General features: G+C 44.5%; 1 protein-coding gene across 1 annotated transcript in view; it reads left to right on the top strand.

Annotated features, from left to right (window-relative positions):
* The first annotated feature begins 409 nt into the window (after positions 1-409).
* LOC116979142 (stAR-related lipid transfer protein 13-like) overlaps positions 410-23,392 on the top strand; it is an 82,604-nt gene continuing 59,621 nt past the window's right edge. Inside the window, exon 1 of the mRNA XM_033030657.1 lies at positions 410-777. Coding sequence (XP_032886548.1) covers positions 675-777 — 103 coding nt within the window. The 5' untranslated portion in view covers positions 410-674. The remainder of the gene's footprint in view (positions 778-23,392) is intronic.

Below are 23,392 nucleotides of genomic sequence, written 5' to 3'. Positions count from 1 at the left end.
CCAGTGCCGTCAAACGCGCATCACACGTTATTTAACCCACTCATTCCTGGGATCATTCTGGTAAACCTCCTCTGGACCACCTCCAGAGCCATCACATCCTTCCTCGGATATGCCCCCCCCAAATTGCTCATGATACTCTAAAAGCTGTCTGACCAGCGCCTTATAGAGCATCAGCATTGAATCCCTGATTTTGTATTCCAGTCCTCTGGAAATAAATGCTAGTTCCCCTCGGATCAGTGTGACGGTTCTCCTCTAATCTAAGGTAGACACAAAATGCTGGAGAAACTCAGCGGGTGAGGCAGGATCTATGGAGCGAGGGAATGGGGGACGTTTCGGGTCGAGACCCTACTTCAGACTGAATCCACTAATCTAACCATTACGTTGTAAGTGGACGTGCGAGAGTGGGTGTGGAGGAGGCTCCAAGCTGACAAATGACACATGATCTCACTTTGACTTGTTGATTTCAAACTCCCCGCAGCTGCGTAAAGAAACCGTTTGTTCCAATGAAGGCGAAGTGACTCAGTCCTTCCCCTTTCCCCAGAGCGCTGCCTGGCTGGGACACACACAGAGAGAAACAGACAGAGACCCCCTCGCCGAGTGCCCCGGGCACGGACGCTGCCCAGCGCTGCCCACAGGACATTCACAAGTCCACCCAGCCCACGGCTGCTACTGCCATGGATGCATCGGAGCCGCCCAACGCCGTCAGGAGATCCCGCAGCTTCCACTTTAAGAGCCTGACAACATTCCTCGGCAAAATGAGCAACCGAAGAGCAATAGGTAAGGACAGAATCTTCTTTCATTTAAAAACCCCATCCTGTTGTCAAACGAATGGGTGGAAACTTCTTCCCAAACAGTGACAAGACACTGACTTGGATAGGAGCGTGTGAGTTTTAAAAGAGTTTCTGAGAGTTATGTTTTCTGGCTGATAGTTTATAAAGTGTCTGTTTAACACAAGAGCGGGGCACCCGAGAGATTTTCTTCTTCTCGCTCCATGCTGCCGTCTGGTATAAATCGCCCCGTGGCACTAAAGTCCCAGCTTCGACTGGAAGCATCGGACAACATCAACTTTTCAACATTCAATGCTGCGGCATTCGGCGAAAAGTAAATATCAACTCATCTTTGACTTGATTATACACCAATGCCCGCGATAGTTTATCCGCATGGTTTGCCTTTGCACCGATCCCATCTCTTCATTCATTACAGAACGTTTGATTTGTCAACATAAAAATATGATTCATGGTACACAAGTGGAATGGTCTTAACTGTAGGACTCTGTGACTTGTTGGAAAAGCGTGATGGGGATTTGAAATGTACCTTCAGCGTCCCCGTAAGGGTTTCGTCAAGATGAAAGTTTAACTTTCTGACATCTGGTGTTTTCGTTTTCACTTATCGCCGACGTTAACTGTTAAACACTGACAGCTTGGAAAGTTTATACCAAACGGTAACCACTGCTTAGTGCGCACGCCCATATCTCAAATCTAGATCTCAAAGATGATTAAGAGTTTTTCGAAGAAATTTGATTTGGTTGTCTGGCCTCAGAAGATGGGGCAGTGCCTAGGGACATAGAGTGACATAGAGTGATACAGTGTGGAAACTGTGATACTTCAGCCCAACTTGCCCACACCGGCCATCATGTCCCATCTACACTAGTCCCACTTGCCTATCTTAATTGTTTCTTAAACATTGCAACAACCCTGTCTCAACTACCTCCACTGGCAGGTCATTCCCACACCCTTTGTGTGGAAAAAGTTACTACTCAGATTCCTATTAAACCTTCACCGCCACCACCTCCAACTTAAACCCATGTCCTCTGATTCTTAAGTCCCCTACTCTGGACAAGAGACTCTGTGCATCTACCTGATCTATTCCTCTCCTGAATTTGTACTTGAGCTGTTGCTATTGGCTTTGACAACTTTGATTCAAGGAGCTGAGAATTTAGCCATCCCAGGTCACAATCCAACAGCATCTAGGAGGTTTGTAGTAGGTTGGGTGGACTCATGACCTTGACAGAGAATAGGGTCAGGCCTGGTTATGCTCCCCTCGACAGTGTGATTTTACCCTATGTTCCATATCTCAGCTTGTATGTGAATACCCGTCCACCACCGATTTTCTGGCACCCTTGGCTCCAGCACCTTTCTGGATTATCCGTTTTGCCAGACCAACAGAGGTCATGGCCTCCGAGAGGAATCCGATGGTACGGGAACGGTCTGCCTAGGGCGGCTGTCGAGGGGCCGAGATACTAACCTGCAAAGTCATCCTTGGAAATCCGTTATGGGAATGGGACTGCCGTCTCCAGAGCCCCGGCCGCAGGGGACAAATTTGACCCACCGATCGACCACGGAAATCCATGTGAAGTTAAGATAGACCATCTCACCCAGTCTAGGTGCGGGAGGACCTCGGGGGGTTTCAAGTGTTCTCGTGTAATTTTGTCTGGATTAAAGGAGGTGCTGGACCATCTCGGTGGTGGATGTATAATTTCAAACATTTTGTACTTGTATCAATGCGACTTTATGAATGAGTTCATCAAGTCATAAATATAACACATTTCACATTAGGTTGTATTTGGAGTATTATTGGAAAGGTGGACCAAGATAATACCACTGGCCATTCCTTCCTACACATTGACCCAGATATTACATGTTTTGTTTTCACTGATTGTGCCAGGACATTATTAGCCAGGGTTTGCCGCCATTAATAGAAAATAGACACAAAGTGCTGGAGTAACTCAACTGGGTCAGGCAGCATCTCTGGAGAAAAAGGAGGGGTGATGTTTTGGGTCGGCACCCTTCCTCGGACTGAAAGTAGAGGGGAGGGAACTGGAGGTGGGAAAAGGCCAGAACAAAGCAGGGCCAGCAACAGATGACCAAGGAAGGGTGGAGCCCATAATGGCCAGGACATTGGGATTGTCTGCTCTTCTGAACATTACCCATTGAGAGCCCTTTGTGTTTACTATCTGCAGCAGAAGGAGCTTGATCCTATCTCTGACAGCTCTAGTGCAATGATGTATGGCAACTCAGTTAATTCAAATCCATTTTCCAAATGCAGCAGCTGGAAGCAGTCTAAAAAATCGGTATTACTTAAGGAGACTCGTAGTGATAATTGGGCATATATTCTGATAGAGATATAGCTCCAGAACCTTCAGCCAGCCATGCTTGCTGCTAACTTGAATGTTAGGTTTGAAGTTTCATTTTGCAGATCCCATGGTGTTAACTTCCATCCCATTGCCGGTGCAGTCATCACTGGTGATTCCCTGACTAGCATCAAGACTTTAGTTGATAAATGTGCTCACTTATGAGCACATGCAATGGGGCTGGTGAGGAGAGTGGTAAAACAAATGAATCCTATGAACCAATTGTAGCTAATCCATGTCTTCCCTGGCTTAGTCAGCTGTCAAACCAGCTTAATACAAGTGTTTTTGAGTGCTTCTGAGGGTTAGAAACATTCAGTGACTTTTAACACCATTTTAAGTTCAATGGTACTTTTTAGTCACATGTACGAAGGTCCAGCAAAATTTGTATACAGTTCAGTAAAAGTATTCCTGTACATAATCACATCAGATTTAGTACAAGTGTTTAGGAATAGTACGTTGTAATAGTGTACAGCAGTCGCCAGGTTTGGTGCCATTTTTGAGTTCATGTTGTTATGAGTCCAGAGTTTGTAACTTGGCTACAAAGGCCTGTTGGCCTGGCGGTGTTGGCGGGTTGGCCTGGCCAAGCGTAGATGTTGGAGTTCACCATCGCTGCTCCACCGTTCATGCCATTTCAGGTCTCATCCAGACTGAGCGCTCGGTGTCTTGGAGTGGCCCCCGATCTAGTCAAGCCCCAGGCTGTTGCGGGGCCTCCAGCGGCCCTCTCCATTGTTGCGGTGCACTGTACTGCCTCTTGCAGCCGATACCTCCCCTCCCACCCCTCTTTGCTTTGGTTTGTACCAAAGATAAGACACAAAGTTCTGGAGCAACACGCGTTTGGTGCCGCCATCTTGAATCTCTTCACCCTACTCTCTGGCCCTCTGGGATGAGCAGGGCTGGGCTTGGCGGCTGGCCTCCTTACTATTTGCAATACCAACCAATTCCAACAAACCCGCTTAAAATAATGTATAAAACTGAACTATATTCAGCTAATATGACCTAATATTAAGCATAGTCTATCTTAGCACTACTTCACCCGGCAGATTCTCAGTGTTACTGGTGGGGAATTGCTGCATCTTAGGCTTCAGTACAGGAGCAGATGATGGATCTGTAAGTGGAATGGTGCCAAGAAAAGGCGAGCAAAGAATGTACAGTACTCACAAGGCTTCCACATTTCAATGTGAGCATGCAGAAATCCTGAACTTGGTGGCAGTTTAGTCACGAACTACTGCATATTCCTGTAAGGCTTATGATTTGCACTTAATATGATCAATGAGACCTCAATATATGTGGAAAGTAACTGCAGATGCCTAATGTATACCGAAGATAGACACAAAGTGCTGGAGTTACTCAGCCGGTCAGACAGCATCTCTGGAGAAAAAGTTTAGATAGGTGACGTTTCGGATCGGGACCTTTCTTCAGGTCTGAAGGAGGTCTGGCATTTCAGGTCAGGATCTTAGGACCTGAAGAAAGGTCCCGACCCGAAACGCCACCCACCTCTTTCTCCAGAGATGTTTCCTGACCCGTTGAGTTACTCCAGCAGTTTGTGTCTTATCTTTGGTACAAACCAGAATCTGCAGTTCTTTGTTTCAGCAAAACATTGTTGCTGTGTCATTTGTAACATCTGACAATTTCCTGCACCTTTATAGGGAACCCTACACGCAACTCGGGCTGTAAATATCATTGTAAGATATCGGTAGGAACCAGAAATACTAATAGCAGTTAAGTGCCTTATTTGGGTTGTTGTAAGGAGAGGATTTATCTGTGGATATACCTTATTGCTGCTGTCACTGAAGCACTTTATCATTAGGCCCATTACCAACGAGGCCTAGAGCTATGAATTCATTTTCAGAGGGTTTTAAGTTAGTCGTAAGGGAAATCTCCTTTGAGGTGTCAGAAAATATGCTTTTACCTTTGGGCAATCCTCTGTAATTTAACCTTCAAATGACAAGGAACACAGAAGCAGGAGAGGATCCTGAACAGGAGAATGAGAAGAGTGTAGAGTTACTGAGCCACATGACGGTACAGAGCACAAAATCTTATCTTCTGCAACATAAAAGCAATATCTGAGAAGATTCAAGTACTCAAATATATATTCCTCGAGTATTATGTAGATTCCTGAAGTCTGACCAGAAGCGATGTTTTAGGAATTCTATTGCTTTGTTTGTGTTGGTGAGAATAGCCATGATCACAATGAATGGCGGTGCTGGCTCGAAGGGCCGAATGGCCTCCTCCTGCACCTATTTTCTATGTTTCTAGAATACATTTCACAGATCAGACCCTTGCAGTCCAAAGCAAGTGATGTGCTACATTTTATCTGTGATCAACCATGGGTGTTGGCAGGTGATAGACACGAATGTTCATTAGGGCTCCCCTATTCATTTCAATCTCCGTGGAAGCAGCTTCTCAACCTGCGGGTTTATGAGGCCTTTATGAGCAAATGGGATTCTTGGAGGTGGAAGGCCCTGCGGACTGCACTTGCGTTATATACACGTCAGAATGAGAAGCAATAACAAGCCACAAAGGTTTGTGGCCACAGGCATGTGATCTTCAACATCTTCATGACTCACCAGTCTCAAAACGGTTTGTACACCACTGAAATTCTCTATTCTTCTTTATATTCCTCAATTTGTCTTTTGATTTAAAAAAATTCCCAATTGTATGAAGGACATGAAGGTGACCAATTGTCCTTGTTGTATCTTGCACCGAAGTGCTTGAGGATAAACGGCAGGACTTGTCGCAACTTGATCCTGCTGCAGGGTATCAGTGAGAGGAAGCTGAATCCCGGGAAAATCTACATCCCAGACATGACTGCTGGATGTATTCTCCAGTGGGCCAGTGATTGCTGGAAGCCACACTTATAGAGCCATGCAGCGTGGAAGCAGGCCCTTCAGCCCAACTTGCCCACGCCGACCAACTGCATTAGTCCCACTCGCCGGTGTTTGGCTTGTATCCCTCTAAACCTTTCCTATCCATGTACCTGTCCAAATGTTTTATATATGTTGTGATCGTACCTGCCTCAACTACTTCCTCTTGCAGCTCATTCCATGCGCCCACAAACCTTTGCTTAAAGTGTCCTTGTACCCTTCAGAAGTGGGGATTAAATCCTATCATTGTCATTTTGGAGAAACAGCGTGGAACCAGGCAACTTCGGCATGCCGACCATCGATCACCAGTTCACACTCGTTCTATGTTCTGCACATTAAGGGTATTTTACAGAATCCAATTAACCAACAAACCTTTGGGATGTGGGAGGAAACCGGAGCACCCGGATGAAACCCACGAGATCATGGGGAGAACGTGCAAACTCCACGCACAGAGAGCACCCGAGATCAGGGTCGAACCCGGGTCTCTGGCACTGTGAGGCAGCAGCTCTATGCTACGCAACTGCCATAATCAGATGGTCTCCTTCCTGTAATGTAATGCAGCTGATGTTACGTGGTAGCCAAGTGCATCTTGTACAAATTTGTAAAGACTCCTGATTAGATACAAATTTATTAATTTAGTAGTGATGCACATAATGGAAGTTGAACGAGACGCACACAACAGTTGAGAATTAAGCATTGTTAAGTTATAGCAAATGTTGAACAATAGTGCCAAAGGACCATTGTACAAGATGGTGCCTGAAAGACATACAGTATTCATTAAGTGGGAGGCTTCTGACCGTAATGTAGATAACAGTTTTTGAATAATGTGATGAGATGAGTGGGGAGTCTAATGATTAGATGCGTAAGTTCTGCATCACTTCCCCGGCAAAAAGAGGAACTGGAAAGAAAAGCATGTGAAAGAAAACAACAAACTGTGCAGCATTCGTAGCTAAGGGGCTTTCTGATGATCTCATCTCCTGCCCGGCAGAAATGGTCGCAGCAGATTTAACATAACTCGGCGCACCTCCTTCTCCTGACTCTGCAAGAAAAGCCTTGGATTTCCCACCAAGGCTGCTTCTGTCGTAGCTCCATCTGTAGCTCTGCATCTCCCTGATGGGAAAGCCACTTCTTCATTCAGCCATTGCTTAGAACTGTGCGAAGTGGTAGAGATTTGAAACACTTCACAATTTCTCGTGTGCCTTGGCCTGAGTGCAGGTTAAATAGTCTAGATCAGAGGGATAAATGACGTCCTCCTTTTAAATCTTTAACATCTTCACGTTGACCTCTAGTGTTGTCTATTATAGCAACTTTGTTGTCTAATTCTCTCCCCATCCATCTTCATTGTGGAACTGTCAACTCCCAGGGATTGTTCGATGTACCCTACAAAGAGGCAGGCATAGCTGGGGCCCATATGGGTGCCTATGGCTATGCCTTGTATTTGGAGGAAGTTGGAGAAGTCGAAGGAGAAGTTGAAGAAGGGTCTCGACCCGAAACATCACCCATTCCTTCTATCCAGAGATGCTGCCTGACCCGCTGAGTTATTCCAGTATATTCTGTCTATTTCAGCAATTTAAAAACGAAGGGTCTCGACCCGAAACCTCACCCATTCCATCTATCCAGAGATGCTGTCTGTCCCGCTGAGTTACTCCAGCATTTTGTGCCTACAATGATAAAACCCTTGCTTGTTCTGACACTTCCATGTCTTCACTGCTGTACGTTCTGGTTTTACCAGTGTTGACTTACCAGATTTAACAAACCAGGTGAATTATTTATTTCTATCTCCTTTGGATTATGTTTATAATAAATCCAGGAATCCAAATCGTGAAGTTGAAAGTTTCAGCAGAGTGCGGACAGTCCAATCCCGCTGTTCTTTGCACGTGGCTTTCTATTCTTTTTTCATTTGATTGAACAGGGAAACAACTGGGGAAGAAATATATTTGAATGGTCACAGCTTCCAATTTCATCTGTGGTTGATGACGATTAAGGTTTTTTCCAAAATAGACTTGGAAAAATAATAGTCATAGAGCTATGCAGCACGACCACAGACTCTTTGGCCGAACTCACACATGGTACCTTCCTGAGTTAGTCCCACTTGCTAGCTCATGAACCTGTCCAAATATCTTTTACGCATTCTAATTGAACCTGCCTCTACCACTTCCTCCAGCAACACACTCCATATACTCTCCTCTCTGTGTGGAAAAACCCACCCCAGGTCCTTTAAATCTTTCCCTTCTCACTTCAAATCTATCCCTCTAGTTTTAGACTTCCCTACTCTGGAAAAAATATGGTAACTACATGATTTTATAAATGTCTATAATATCACCCCTCAGTCTTCTTTACTACAAGGAAAACCATTCCAGCCTCTCCATATAACTCAAGCACTCCTGTCATGCAACATCCTTTTCAGCACTCTCTCGGGCGCAATGACATCTTTCCTTTAATATGGTGACCAGAACAGAGCGCAATATTCCAGGTGTGATCTTAGCAATGTTGTGAAACGTGATACTCCAATTCTTGCACCCAACGCCTTCTCCAAAGAAGGAAAGCGGGCCTACCCTGACTAAAATTATAAAATGGTAATTATTAAATATAAATAGTAAAGGCACGGGAGAATTATGCTTTCCTAAGATATCGATCTCTTAGGTAGGCATAATTCTCCCGTGCCTTTCATCCGCAGTACATTTAACACGCGGAAGTATGTGCTACTCATGAGCCGTTGATGCTGGTTCAAGCCGTCAGTGGCAATGGTCTATAGGGGCAGCTGAAATTCTGCCTTTACACCGTGGACTGCGTGCATGTGCTGCGCACTGCGCATGCGCAGCGCAGGTTTCTTTTAAAAGCCGACTGACAGCTCACCGGGGAGAGAACAATCTGCGCATCCGCGGTTTTCAAGATTTTTTAAACCCGACTGACCAAAGATACTGACTGCCTACCCTGACTAATTACTCATGGCACGTGCCTGTAAAGTGTACATCTTCTTTACCATCTTTTCTACCTGAATCACCACTTTTAGGGAACCATGTACTTGAGGATCTAGGACTCTCTGTTCTACCACACTCCCCAGGGGCTTATCGTTCACTGCATCAGTCCTTCCTGTTTTGACTTTTCAAAACGCATCATTCTGCACCTGTCTGTATTAAATTTAATCTGCCATTACATTGCCTACTTTCTCAGTTAATGTCGATGCACAGAGCTGAAAAATTTACAAGCTTACAGCAAATTTAGTAAAAACTCTCTGCGTTCTGTCCTTTGAGGTTACAGTGTATCCCTCAGATGTCACAGCAACTAGTCTGATATTTATTTGTGTGAGAAAGACATGACTTGAATCTTGATGTTCAAATATTCTCTTCCTGGCCTTCACTCTTACCTCTGGAGTTCCAATAGGATATTGCCTGTCTCCTCTTCCTTAACCACATGCCACCCCTTGGTGTGCTCATTTGGAGGTGCAGAGCCAAATGTCCGTAAACATGGCTTGGATGGTGAACACAATCACTGCGCATCAAAGAGATATTGACTTGGATGGTTCATAATTTGGACTCTAATTTGTGCCAATCACCAGGTTATTGTTTAGTTTAGAGATACAGTGTGGAAACAGGCCCTTCGGCCCACTGGGTCTGCACCGACCAGTGATCTTGGCATATAAACACTATCCTACACGCACTACTGACAATTTTGACATTTACCAAGCCAATTTACCTACATGCCTGTATGTCTTTGGTTGTGGTAGGGTGTAGATGATTGCTGCTGTTGTCCTTGAATGATTCCTGCTTCTGATCAGCAATTGGTATTTTGGTTGAAAAGTACATATGTGAAGGAGGTACAAGCAAATGCTGGTTCACAAAATCAGACCCAGAGTACTGGAGTAACTCAGCGGGTCTGGAGAACATTGATAGGTGACATGTCATGTTGGGATCAAAGATAAATAATCCTCGGGCAACTAATCATTTCTCAGCTAAGCTTTTTGACCTGAGGAGAATTGCAGTGATCTGTGGTTTCTCAACTTGACTTGTATGCCAAGAGTCAGGCTGAGAAACCATGGACCATACAATTCTTCTTGTCCAAGAGTTTACTGAAAAAATGGCTAGTTGCCTGAAGATTTTGAATCTCTGTAGAATTGTAGCAGAACAGGGGCGCAGGGAATCACAGGGGGGGGGGGGCATTGAGAGAAGCTCTCACCTTCGAGTGAGGAGGTGAACTTCTTCAAAGTAGGCCATACTTTGAGGAGATTTAGCACTCCACAAGGTGCTGGAGTAACTCAACGGGCCAGGCTACAGTCTGAAGAAGAGAACTTGACCCAAAGTGTCGCCCATCCTCGTCTTCCAGAGATGAAGAAGGGTTTTGGCCCGAAACGTTGCCTATTTCCTTCGCTCCATAGATGCCTCTGCACCCGCTGAGTTTCTCCAGCATTTTTGTGTACCTTCGATTTTCCAGCATCTGCAGTTCCTTCTTGAACACTTCCAGAGATGATGCCCAATACTCCAGCACTTTGTTCTCTACAAAATATCTGAGCCAATTCTTGGGTTTCTCTTCTCCTTTGGGGACGGGCGGTGTGACTCTTTTTGTGCTGCCACCATTCTTGTTTAGCATGCAGGTCTTGTTTCCTTTAGCCATGTTTTATGTTTCGATTGGAGTAATGTTTCAGCTCTCTGTTTTGGGCTGGACTGGCATTTAAAACCTCACCCATGACCGATGGTTTCAATCCAAATCTTTTCAAGTCTGACATCAACTTTCCACATAGTGATTCTTCTCTCATGTGATTCAGAGGCAACACAGCAAATGTATAAAGGTTGGCAACATACAGCTACTGACAGCAAGGAAACTACTTCAACATTCCATGTCACTGCCTATGCCAATCATGATAAGATGTCGCAAAAACAATAGCTTGAGGGATGGGCTTCTCCCTCCCAGCTTCTAACCTTCACCTTCTGCTTTATCTATTTCTCTCCTTTGGCTTATTATACTTTTCTCTTCTGTATGTCGTTAATCTCACCAGCTTCCTTCAGCATCTTTCCTTCTTCATCCAACAATTTCTTTCCCATGATCGATTGATTGAAAGATGCAGTATAGAAACAGGTCCCACAGCTCACCGGCCATCGAACGCCCGTTATCCCACATTCTCATCTGCTCCCTACACACTCTGCGCCAATTGACCTCCCAACCCGCATGTCCTTGGGTTGTGGGAGGAAACCAGAGCGCAGGGTGACCATGCAGTCATTGGGGAGAACGTGCAAACTCAGAAGATCATAAGTGATAGGGGCAGAATAGGCCATTTGGCCCATCAAGTCTACTCCGCCATTCAATCATGGCTGATCTATCCCTCCTAACCCCATTCTCCTGCCTTCTCCCCATAACCTCTGACACCCCACAGTCTCCACACAGATAGCACCCGAGGTCAGGACCGAACCCATGTTCCTGGCAGTGTGAGGAAGCGGCTCTACCACCCTCGCGCTTCCACTTTTCCAATTGTAGACACAGAATCTCCTGCAACGACCTCTCTTCCTGGCCCTCGTTATTACCTCCTGGAATTCTAACAGGATATATCCTGGTCTGTCACCTTTAGTTTAGTTTAGAGATACAGCATGGAAACAGGCCCTTCGGCCCACCGAGTCCACGATGATCCCCGCACATTAACACCACCCTACCTCTTCCTTAACAACATATCACCCCTTGATGTGATCATTTGGAGGTGCAGATTCCAGCCAAATCCAAGTTATTATCTCCTTTGGCAACCTCTCTTGACTCTCTTCAATGTCTCTGTGCTGTCTGCCTTCCTCCTGGATGAGCCATTGTTTCATCTAACTACGTTCAGGTCATTTAAGTTCGTATCCTTGGACTACGGCCCAACCACCAGATGATCACCATTGATTTCAATGGTGATTTCAGTTCTCCAAGTCGGGCACAGTTTCAGGTTATGATAGACTAATGATACTGTGAGAGAATTACAGCTTGTTCCAAGCCTTTCCATAAAACTTTGGTGGCGTCTCTTTTGGGAGTTTTGCTCTTTGATTTCTCAACAAAGGACATGTTCATTTTAATGTACTAGAAATTATTTTGGAAAGTGCAGAGTGTTTCTGGAGTCATAGAGTAATAAACTGCAGAAACTTAGTCCGTGCCAACCATCGATCGCCCATTTATACTAATCCTAGTTAATCTCATTCTCCGTACATTCTGTCAACTACCGAGACTAGTGGTGGGGGGGGGGGCCTGGAATGCATTGCTGGGGTGGTGGTGGAGGCAAATATAATAGTGGCGTTTAAGAGGCATTTAGATCGCATGGAAGTGCAGGGATTAGAGGGATATGGACCATGTGCAGGCAGATGATATCAGTTCAACTTGGCATCGTGTTCGGCATAGACATTGTGGGCCGAAGGGCCTGTTCCTGTGCTCTACTGTTCAATGTACCCCCAGATTCTACCATTCACTTGTATACTAGGGGCATTTTGCAATGAACAGTTGACATGCCGACCTGCACATCTTTGGAATGTGGTTAAAAAACATTTTTTTTTGTGGTCAGTTAAAGTATAGGTGTTATGTGTAACTAATGCACTTTTGGATTCAGGAATGCCCATGGGTGAGCTGCAGATGTGCATGGAAACTGGCAACAATGCTCTGTGGCCTCAAGGACATGTATTGCACCAACTGCTTATGCTCATGCAAGGTATTCTGTACGTGAGCTCAATAAACGGCAGAGTCTCCACGCCCTGAAGTATCGTATTGGGGTGAATCTATTTCTGAGATCCATTGAGAATCAAGCTCTTTTGAAGAATCACAGAACAGCAATGAATTCAACAGTTTTCCTCAGTTCAAGAAAAAAAAATGTCAGAAACAAGTCCACAAGTTTAGGGACTAGCCCTTTGGCCCACCGAGTCCACACTGACCCAGCGATCAACCCGTATACTATGCTACACACTAGGGACAATTTTATCGAAGCCAATTAACCTACAAACCTGTCTGTCTTTGGAGCGTGGGAGGAAACTCCGGAGCACCCGTTGAAAACGAATGCGGTCACAGGTCACACAACGTATATATTCCGTACAGCACCCGTAGTCAGGATCGAACCGGGGTCTCTTGCGCTGAAAGGCAGTAACTCTACCGCTGCACCTCCATGTCGCCCTCATTGAAGAGATCAGACTGACTAAGAAAGACAGTACACAGGCTGAGTCATTATTGGCTGTCTGTGCAAAATGTTTACGTACATTTTCCTCAAAGGGAGAGCAGTTATGCAAATAGGTCATGTGGTGAGTGGGCATTGGGGCATGATGCATGTAAGGATCACGTGTATTGAGCCACCGGCTCTTCAATGTTAAATAAAGCAAGCAAACAAAACACTGCAGGTGCTGGAAATCTGAAATAACACAAGCTGGAAATATTTAATGATTCAGGCAGCATCTGAGCATAGAAACAAAAAAGAGACTCTACCCTCAGCTAAGTGGGCAATCTTAAAAGTTTGAGTTAAGATTATCAACAATGCTACATCCTTAGATCATAGTCAGCCCATCAGCTAAATTTAAACATTAGAGTATTAGTGTCATACAGCAGGAAGCAGTCCACTTGCCCACACCAAACAGCATAACGAATTGGAGAATGGAATATACTTTATTTTGAGCATTCATTGCCAACATCATGCAATCCTAGTCAAGTATACAATGGGTGGATGCAGAGAATTTGCTTTAGACTTTAGAGATACAGTGCAGAAAGGCCGCTCGGCCCATCGAGCCCACGCTGACCAGCGATCAATCCACACATTACACACCAGGGACGTTTTTCAATTTTTACTGAAGCCAATTAACCTACAAATCTGTAGGTCATCGTGAGGAAACCAGAGCACTCAGAGAAAACCCACACTGTCGCATGGAGAACGTACACACTCCACACAGACAACACCCGTAGTCAGGATTGAACCTGGGTCTCTGGCGCTGTAAGACAGCAACTCTACCGCTGTACCATTGTGTTGCCCTGAGGAAAATGTCAACACAATTCCTCAGGCCCAATTCTTAAGTCTGGTCAAGGTGAACCTTGTATATCATTTGTATTCACACGTTCTTCTATGAGTGCGGTTATCATCTGATATTAAATAAGGGACAGGTTTCCACAGTGAACCCATGTCTAACGTGGACAATTTGTTGAAAGTGTTTTTCATGGAAACTTTAAAGCCAAATGTAAATGAAACTGTGCTGTGGAGGTTGGATTTCCTTCAGAAATCTGAAAATACTTTACCTTCCCTCACTGAGAATAAGAATGTTTTATACCTGCAGAAGCCTACAGTGGTCTACATCCATATAGTTTAACATCACACGCTCCTTGAAATTTAATCTGAACTATAATCACAATTCTCTTGAATTGAGAGATGCATTTCATCACCTGATCCTTAATAGGGTAGAGGCCTTGCCCATCTGGACACTTTAGAATGATATCTGCATGATTTGGGTACGTTTAGAGCTTAGTCCAACTCTAACCATGATCAAGTTCTCCACACTCAAATTATTTTTTAAAAACTGCAGATGTTGGAAATCTGAAATAAAAATACAAATTATTGGAAAAAAACTCGGGGGGGGGGGGGGGGGGGGGTTAGGGCCTGTTCCTTTTCTGCACTCTTCTATGTTCCCCACGCACATTCTACAACAGGGGTAGTTATGTGAAGCAATAAATTTGGCTAACTTGCATTTATGAGCAATTGTCCTGTTAGGGCAGCACAGTGGTGCAGCAGGTAGAGCTGCTGCCTCACAGCGCCAGAGACCCGGCTTTGATCCTGACCTCGGACTGTGTGGAGTTTGAACGTTCTCCCTGTGATCGTGTGGGTTTCCTCCAGGAGCACCGGTTTCCTCCCACATCCCAAGGAGGTGAGGGTTTGTAGGTTGATTGGCCTGTGTGAAATTGCCTCCAATGCATGAGAAGGTGGAATAACATAGAACTAGTGTGATCAGGTGATCAATGGTCGGTGTGGACTTGATGGGCCGAAGGGTCCGTTTCCATGCTGTATCTCCAAACTCTTTAGACGAGGACTAGTTTATCCTAAAAATTATCATCCCTGGTCGTAACATGTCCATACCAAATAGGGGGGGGGGCCTCGGAGCATTCATAGCAACCTGAAATGGGAAGGAGAGGGGAAAGTGTATTGTGTGTTAGCCTCTTCCTTGCTGCAACACATTGGCACGTCCTTTACTCCTTGCAAGCACTGTACCAACAATGAGGCTCTTAGAGGCCGAAGGAATGAGCAGGCAGCCGTCATCCTTGGCTCCACACACTGCGGGCCTTGTTCCGGGATCCTGTCAATAGGTAATTCATGGGCAGTCTATGCGTCTCTTTCCAATTTCCTGTGAGAAGTTCAGCCTGTGAGAGGGCTCTTTGATTCCAATTTCCTCGCAGTCAAAAGGTCGCCATAGGAGAATGCAGTTTACGCCTGCATGAAAGAGAAGCAGCGATACATTTAAAAAAAAAAAACCCTCTTTAACCAGTGTTCAACTTTTCATAATATCTAGCCCACAATCAGTGACGTTTTTAAAAAAATGTGTTTCTTAAAAATATTTCCAAGAGCACTTTTATATGGAACAAATCAAGTTGGGTGTGGGGTGAAAGGATTTAGCCCACACCTTATCCAGTATTGGCTGTATAAGTTACAATCCTGAGACAATTAACAAAAAGTTAAAGAAATAAATTAAAAAAATGCATTCTTCCATTTTATAAATATTTTTTTTTTTGCCAATTTTCTTTCTAGTTCCAGCATTTAGTATTTTGAGGGCTCTCATTGTTCTTAAATGGAAAGCTAGAAATTGCTGCTAATTATGTTACTGAATATGTTTCTAATTCACATACTAGAGGTTGACATCATCACTACACAGAACAGTAATGACCCATTATAACCTATGGTGCAACAGCAATGCATTGGGAACAAATGACTGTATTTATCAACATTGAACTTGTCTATATACATAGTTATTGTGTGAATGTAACATAGCTCTATATAGAAGGAATGTCAAATGTACACGATTTGCAAAAAACACACTTTCTTGCCCAAGACAATAGACGTGCTTTCTATCCTATTTTCGATTCTAATTGCAATTTGCAATGAACTGCAGTAAAGTTGCTTTGGTTAACTTCTTATTTTCCCTATACTCAAGCTTTGTTCTACCTGCAGAATGTAGAAACAAACAAGTGCAGATACTGATTTACAAAAAGCGAACACAAAATGCTGGAGTAATGCAGCGGGTCAGTCAGCATCTCTGGAGAACATGGATAGGTAACATTTCGGGTCGGGGCCCTTCTTCGGTTCTATGTTCATTTGTTCTGTGAAATCGCTTTTTCCATATCAAATTTGATTGCACTTCAAGTGAAAGCTGAAAGAATTGTATAAGGACCATCCTTGGTACATATGACCATTAAATAAAATACTCAAATTAGAAAATATACCTGGGATACTTGAGCTTCGGTTTGTCGGTTTCTTATATTTATAATCTCCCTTTTTTAGGGTAGTTTTGTAGGTTTCCAATGTATACGTTTTTCACACAAATTAATCATTATACAGTCCATGCACAAGAACTTGACTCTAATTTTCTGAAACAGTCTGGAATTTTTTTTGTCATTCTAATGTTTTGTTTCTGACCTGTCAGAATGGATGGGGGATATCCTCCTATTAAAATTGGTCATAGCATATGTTACTGCTCATTAGTTACTACAGTATTACACTCAGTTACACAAGTTTTTAGATTGAAAGTGGTCCAGGGAGAACCAGCTGGCGTTATGGTAGGTAGCACAGGTTGGTGGTGGAAGGGTGTTTTTCGGACTGGAGGCCTATGACAAGAGGTATGCCTCGAGGATCGCTGTTGAGAATGCACAAGGCATGATTAGTAAGTTTGCAGATGATACTAAAATAGGTGGCATCATAGAGAGTGAAGATAGTTACTAAGACTTGCAACAGGATCTTGTTAAGGTGGGCAAGCGGCCTGAGGAATGGTTAGAGTCATAGTCATAGATTAATACAGTGAGGAAACGGGCCCTTCGGCCCAACTCGCTCACACCGTCCAACAATGTCCCAGCTACCGCGTAGTCCCACTTACCTGCACTTGGTTCATAACCCTCCAAACCTGTCCTATCCATGTACCTGTCCAACTGTTTCTCAAACAATGGGATAATCCCAGCCTCCTCTACCTCCTCTGGCAGCTTGTTCCATACACCCACACATACATGTGTTAATGGAGTTTAATTCAGATAAGTGTGAGGTGTTACTCTTTGAAAAGTCAAATCAGGACAGGGTCTTCACAGTGAATGGTATGGGCCTGGGGAGTGTTGTAGAGCAGAGGGATCTATGACGACATGTACATAGTTCTCTGAAAATGGCATCATAGGTGGCTAGGGTTGGGGGTAGGGTGGTGAAGAAGGCTTTTGACATGCCATCCTTCATTCACATAATTGAGTATAGAAGTTGGGATGTTCTGTTATAATAGTACAAGATATAGGTGAGGCTGCACGGTGTCTTGCATTCTGTTTTGGTCAGCCTGATGTAGGAAGGATGCTGGTGAAATTGGATACGCTGCAAAGTCTTTTTGTGTTTAGAGATAAACATGCATACTTATCCCCAAAGCATAGCAAAATGCCGTCAGCCTCAAGCTGCCCGTGTTCTGGGCCGAGCAACCGCAGGCCTGGTTCGCGCACGTTGAGGCACAGTTCCACCTGCGGAACATTGTCATCGACGACACAAAATATTTCCACATTGTTGAGGCTCTCACTCGGGAGACGGCCTCGCAGTTGCTGCCGTTCTTGCAGGACCCACCGGCGCTCGCGAAGCACGACGGCCTCAAAGCCCTCCTCCTACGTACATTCGACCGCCGCTCTGGGCTGCGTTTTCTTGTTGACTCCGGGGCCATCGTGAACATCCTGAGATGTCACACTGTGCCCCAGGAATGAAATGGAGCGGAGGCCGAATTGGCATTTGGAGGGGTTGATGATGTGGCCGTGATCCTGGAGCTGCTGGAACGGAGTCCGCAGGTGCTCGAGGTGCTCTTGCTGAGAGCAGCTCGCGACCCGGATGTTGTCGAGGTAAATGTAGAGGCCGTCCGCCGGCCGATCCAGCGGCACCTGTTGTGCTGGTTTCCCCTGACCCGGTTAGTTCTGTTCCTCCCTCCCTGTTACGGTCCCCTGGCTTTGTTCCGCCAGTCCCCTCTGTTACGCCCAACCCATCTCCAGTCACCACACATTCCAGTCGCCGTGTCCGGCCCCCTGCTCGGTTCCGTACCTCGGGTTCTGGGGGGGGGGGTCCTGTAGCGACACCTGGTGGTGGCCCTGGGTTATTGAACCCTTGTGATTGGCTGGAGAAGCCACATGAGTGCGGGTGTTTGTTTTCGCGGGTTTTTTTACTGCATTGATTTATTCTAGCGCCACACGTGTGGAATCAACATCGTGTATTTGGCTGTCTCTGGCGATTTCAGTAATTTTGTTGTTTTTGTTTTCAAAATAAAACAATTTTACTTGCTCACCGTCTCGACTCGCCAAACAACTCGATATATGTAGACTTTCTTGATTAGCAGAAGACTAGGGGATAAGAATGAATATTCAGCACCTTGTTGGTATCAGGAATGCATTGCTCAATAGAATCATGGAAGCAGATCTATTGATGTTCCAAAAGTAACGCCTTTAAATCAGCCATGATCACTGAATGGCGGTGCTGGCTCGAAGGGCCAAATGGCCTACTCCTGCATCAATTGTCTATTGTCTATTAAACATGCAGTGTCCAGGGTCTTGAATATAATTTTGCTTTCCCTATTCTATGGCAGTAAAAACTGCTGTTATATGGTACATATAGGGATGGATTATATTTGAATTTACATTGATAAAATCTATCTTGTAATTAACAGAGTGGCCATACAATCATTAGGATAAGGTTTTGTTACTGTGAATTGACATGGGCTTCCTTTTTATTTGAGGTACTGACTGTTTTCTATATACATCACTGGTGCTCTTCACACCTGACGCTAACAGCAGGGTGAAGGCTTATGTGATTTCTGTACTGGGTGTTATTAGGAATGGAATATTTCCATTTCAGATCATTTTTGGCATTATAACTTGCTCAAACGATAGAGCTTCCTGTTTATTCACAACAGTAGCTCTGCTGCCCTTTGCGTTCTGTTGCAAATTAATGAGCTATGTATTCCAGCTAAAAGTGAGAGTTGTTCAGTGGAGCTGGAAGAACAATATAACTAATTATATTAGACTGGAAAGAATCCTAGTTACTCACACCATGGCCATCTCATAGCACACGGCATTGATTTTGGTACAGAGCTTGGTAATTAATTTTGGCTCATTGGGCACGATTTTTAAAAACATTTTATTTATTTTTTTGGCTCATTTGGTACTCTTCAATGTTTCTAGTTTATTTGGTAAATGTGTGAGTTGATTTATTCAGCCAGTTCAAACTCTGCGACTGCCAACAAAATCAATGGGTATCATGGACTCCTTAGGCGTTGGGACTGAAATTACGGGAACGAAATGACAACAATTTGCAGGTTCTTGTTTCAATCTTTGATACAGGAAGAACAAGTATTTGTTCAAGTTGCTTTCTGAACATTACATTTCATGTCATTGAAATTATTTATGTTTTGTGAGCATCGATCATAGTTAATCAACAGCCCATTCCCAGATTATCTTCACCCAATTTATGGACACCCCTACAGATAAATGAGTTCCCATAATAGTATTAAACTCTAATCTGCCTTATTAGCGAGAGGTTGAGCAGGCTAGGACTCTCTATTCCTTGGAGCGCAGGAGGATGAGGGGTGATCTTATAGACGTGTACAAAATCATGAGAGGAATAGATCGGGTAGAAGCACAGAGTCTCTTGGCCAGAGTTGGGGAATCCAGAACCAGAGGACATAGGTTTATGGTGAGGGGGGAAAGATTTAATAGGAACCTGAGAGGTAATTTTTTCACACAAAGGGTGGTGGGTGTATGGACGAGCTTCCGGAGGAGGTAGTTGAGGCAGGTACTATTGCAACGTTTAAGAACCATTTAGACAGGTACATGGATAGGACAGGTTTAGAAGGATATGAGTAAATGTAGGCAGGTGGGACAAGTGAGGATGGGACATGTTGGTTGGTGTGGACAAGTTGGACCAAAGGGGCTGTTTCCACGCTGTATGACTATGACAATGTAAATTCACAAGTCCTACACAATCGCTCCAGTTTTAGTTACTGTTCTGATCTGCTGTCTCGTGTGGTTCTGATACCATTCGTTACAATACTGTGGAGGCATGGTCACCATATTGAGTGACTTTTGTGTAATTTCCGACTTGTGGATCAAATCGACATATGGACATCTGTTAAGACGGAACTTGTCTGCTACCCAGGGACAGCCTGAGCAAAGATGATTCAGAATCAAAATTAACTTGAATTTCCTCAGTGCATGGAGGGAGGGAGGGAGGGATGGAGGAACGTGACTTGGACTACTCGTATATACATATTTCAGTACACATTTTTCTTCGTTCCTGGGCCGAACTCTGTTCCTATGGTTTGTTGTTACTGCTTAATGGCTTTTAGCTGGGGTTGTTTGTGCTTCTCGTGAATATCCTTCCACCAATCTTCACATAACCCATCTAGCACTTTCATCCGTATTTATTCACCTCGCTTTGCCTTAATTTCACTACACTATTTCTACATGTATCACGTTTCTTTTATAACTGGTTGCTGTGTACAGATGCTTCTCCTGAATTTTGTGCTGTATTTATTCATGGCTTTTATGCTCTTACGACTCTTAGTTTGAGATTCCTGTGCAATCATTGTTGATGGTTTTTTTTTTATTAGCAACTGGTTGAAGGAGGAGTTTTGACCGGACTTTGTATGAACTGCTTGGTTTTGCTCAAATTGTGGAATGAACCCTTTAAAACCACCCGGGCCAAACTATATGACCTAAATTGAGTGTCATGTGAAGGGGAACATTTCCAACATTGAATTAGTGGCTCACGTGCCCGGCTAGCGTGCAGCAAAAGCTTTTCATTGTATCTTGGAACACGTGACAATAAACTCAACTAAACTAAATTACTCTCTTTGTATTATTTTAACATTCAATTTTGTGATCTGGGCGTCAACAGTAAGATCAGCATTTATTCCCGTCTCTAATGCCCCTGTCCCACTTGGGAAACCTGAACGGAAACCTCTGGAGACTTTGCGCCCCACCCAAGGTTTCCGTGCGGTTCCCGGAGGTTTTTGTCAGTCTCCCTACCTGCTTCCACTACCTGCAACCTCCGGCAACCACCTGCAACCTCCGGAGACCGCACGAAAACCTAGGGTGGGGCGCAAAGTCTCCAGAGGTTTCCGTTCAGGTTTCCTAAGTGGGACAGGGGCATAACTAAACTTGAGAAGGTGATTGTGAGCTACCTATTTGAATCGCTTCTGACCTGTTGAAGATACTCCTAAGTGCTGCTGGACAGGGATATCCAAGATTTAGATCCAATGGTGATGAAGGACCAATAATATACGTCCATACTGGAACTGGGTGTGAATGATGGAGGAAGATTAATATATTTGCTTACATCGTGGTGTGGAACAAAGCCACACTTTTCAGATTCAACATATTGAATGCTGTCATTTGAACAAAGACAATAATGCAACTAAAGAGTTAAATTCTTAAATCCTTTCTTTGAAAAGCAAGCCTTCTTCCCCCAGCCCTGTGCTTCCGGGGGCTGTTTCTATTTATGAAGCCCCGTCTGCCGTGCACACTTTCTGAGGCACATGATTCACAGGACAGTTCGCCTGAGTATCTTTGCGAAAAATATTCCCAGCAGCTTCCTCCACTGCCCCCCCTCCTCTAACCTCCCTCAATCTGGCCTGATTGAATGAGGAAGGAAACTGCCTGGGAAGGCTTGTCCCTTTTGGTAGAATATCAAGATGATTTTTTTTTTTTTCCCAAACATTTTTTTGCACAAGGACACATCACCACTTCAGAAAGAGTTTTTCCATATGTTCCAATTCTTTGAATATCCTGCTCTAGAAAAAAAGTTCAATTTTTGAACTGCATTAGTGCTGGCATTTCATTAGGGCATGGAGTCAGAGATTTGTGGACATTTACAGCTCAGATAAAAAGACCGTTCAGCCCACCACTTCCAATCTCGCTAAAAATAGAGATATTTGGATGAATCCAACTTCCCAGCTCACAGTCTATGCTGTCAAAGATTATAGGACGTCGGGCACACATCCAGGCACTTTGTTTTGATGTAATGAGGGCTTCTGTCCCCACCACAGACTTCTAGCATTTTCCTTAAAATAGGACTATTCCAGTAGTGGGATAATCATACTCTGTGGCAAAGATTGGTCTATATTTCTCTTCCCTAGCCTCTTTTCTCTCATCCCCCATCCTATTGTCAACTATAGAAAATGGGTCGGAGTCACGATAGGTCAGAATGTTATCAGTTGTTATCAAACAGGGGGTGAGCAGCCCAGGAATCTACTGCAATGTTATCTGAAATTAATTATTCCGCAAATGATCAGTGTGCGCATTATTAATGAATGGCTACTTTGCTGGGGTTTAGAGGATAATACTTTGAAGGCCCAACTGGAGCCAAACGCCTTTGAGGAGAAAAGTGAAGGAGAAAATTGAAAGTTAAGGGCGGGGAGGGTGGGTGGAGGAAAAATGATTTGCATGTTATAATTAAATGTGCTTCTGTACAAGGGACGGGTTGAGATGGAAATAGATGGAGTTGATCTAGAGTGAAGGTGTGCCTTGTTAGGACTAATGGCTTTATCCTGCTCCTAAAAATTCTTCCGTTCTTATGTAATAGATTGCGAACATTTGCGTGTGTGTGCACGAGTCTGTGCATCTGTATGTATATCTGCCTGTGTGTGTGTGTGTGTGTGTATGAGTGTATGAATGTGTGTATGTGTGAGTGTCTGTGTATCTGTATGTGTGAGTTCCAGTGTCTATGCACCTTTCTGTGTGTGTGTGTGCACGTGCCTACATGTTCCTGTCTATGTACCTTTCTGAGTGGATATTTGTGGGGGTGTACGATTCTGTGTGTACTTGCATGAAACTGTCTCTACACCTGTGTGCGTGTGTGTGTGTGTGTGTGTGTGTGTACTTGCATGAGCCTGTCAATGTACCTTTCTGCGTGTGTGTGTGTGTTTGGTTGTGTGTAGGGGTGTGACTGCAGTGTAGAGCAGTTGCTGCCCATCTAAATTTAAACACCGGGTCACTGCTTTGGGCTGGGTTTCAGCTTTGGCGCCAGGATGACCCACGTAATTAGAAGCAAGCTCTGTGAGTAAAGACTCAATGACTACGTTCAAATAGGTTTTTTTCTTTCCACTTCCCATGTATGAGGTCACTCTCTAAGTGTTGGGAACAGGGGAGGGGGTGGGGGTGGGGGGTGGTGGGGGTGGGGGGGGGTGGGGGGGGGGGGGAGTGGCGAGGGGGTGGGAAA

Source organism: Amblyraja radiata, chromosome 12 (assembly GCF_010909765.2).
Source record: "Amblyraja radiata isolate CabotCenter1 chromosome 12, sAmbRad1.1.pri, whole genome shotgun sequence".
NCBI classification, from domain to species: Eukaryota; Metazoa; Chordata; class Chondrichthyes; order Rajiformes; family Rajidae; genus Amblyraja; species Amblyraja radiata.
Note: the sequence above shows the minus strand (reverse complement) of the source record. Positions and strands in the feature narration are given on the sequence as shown.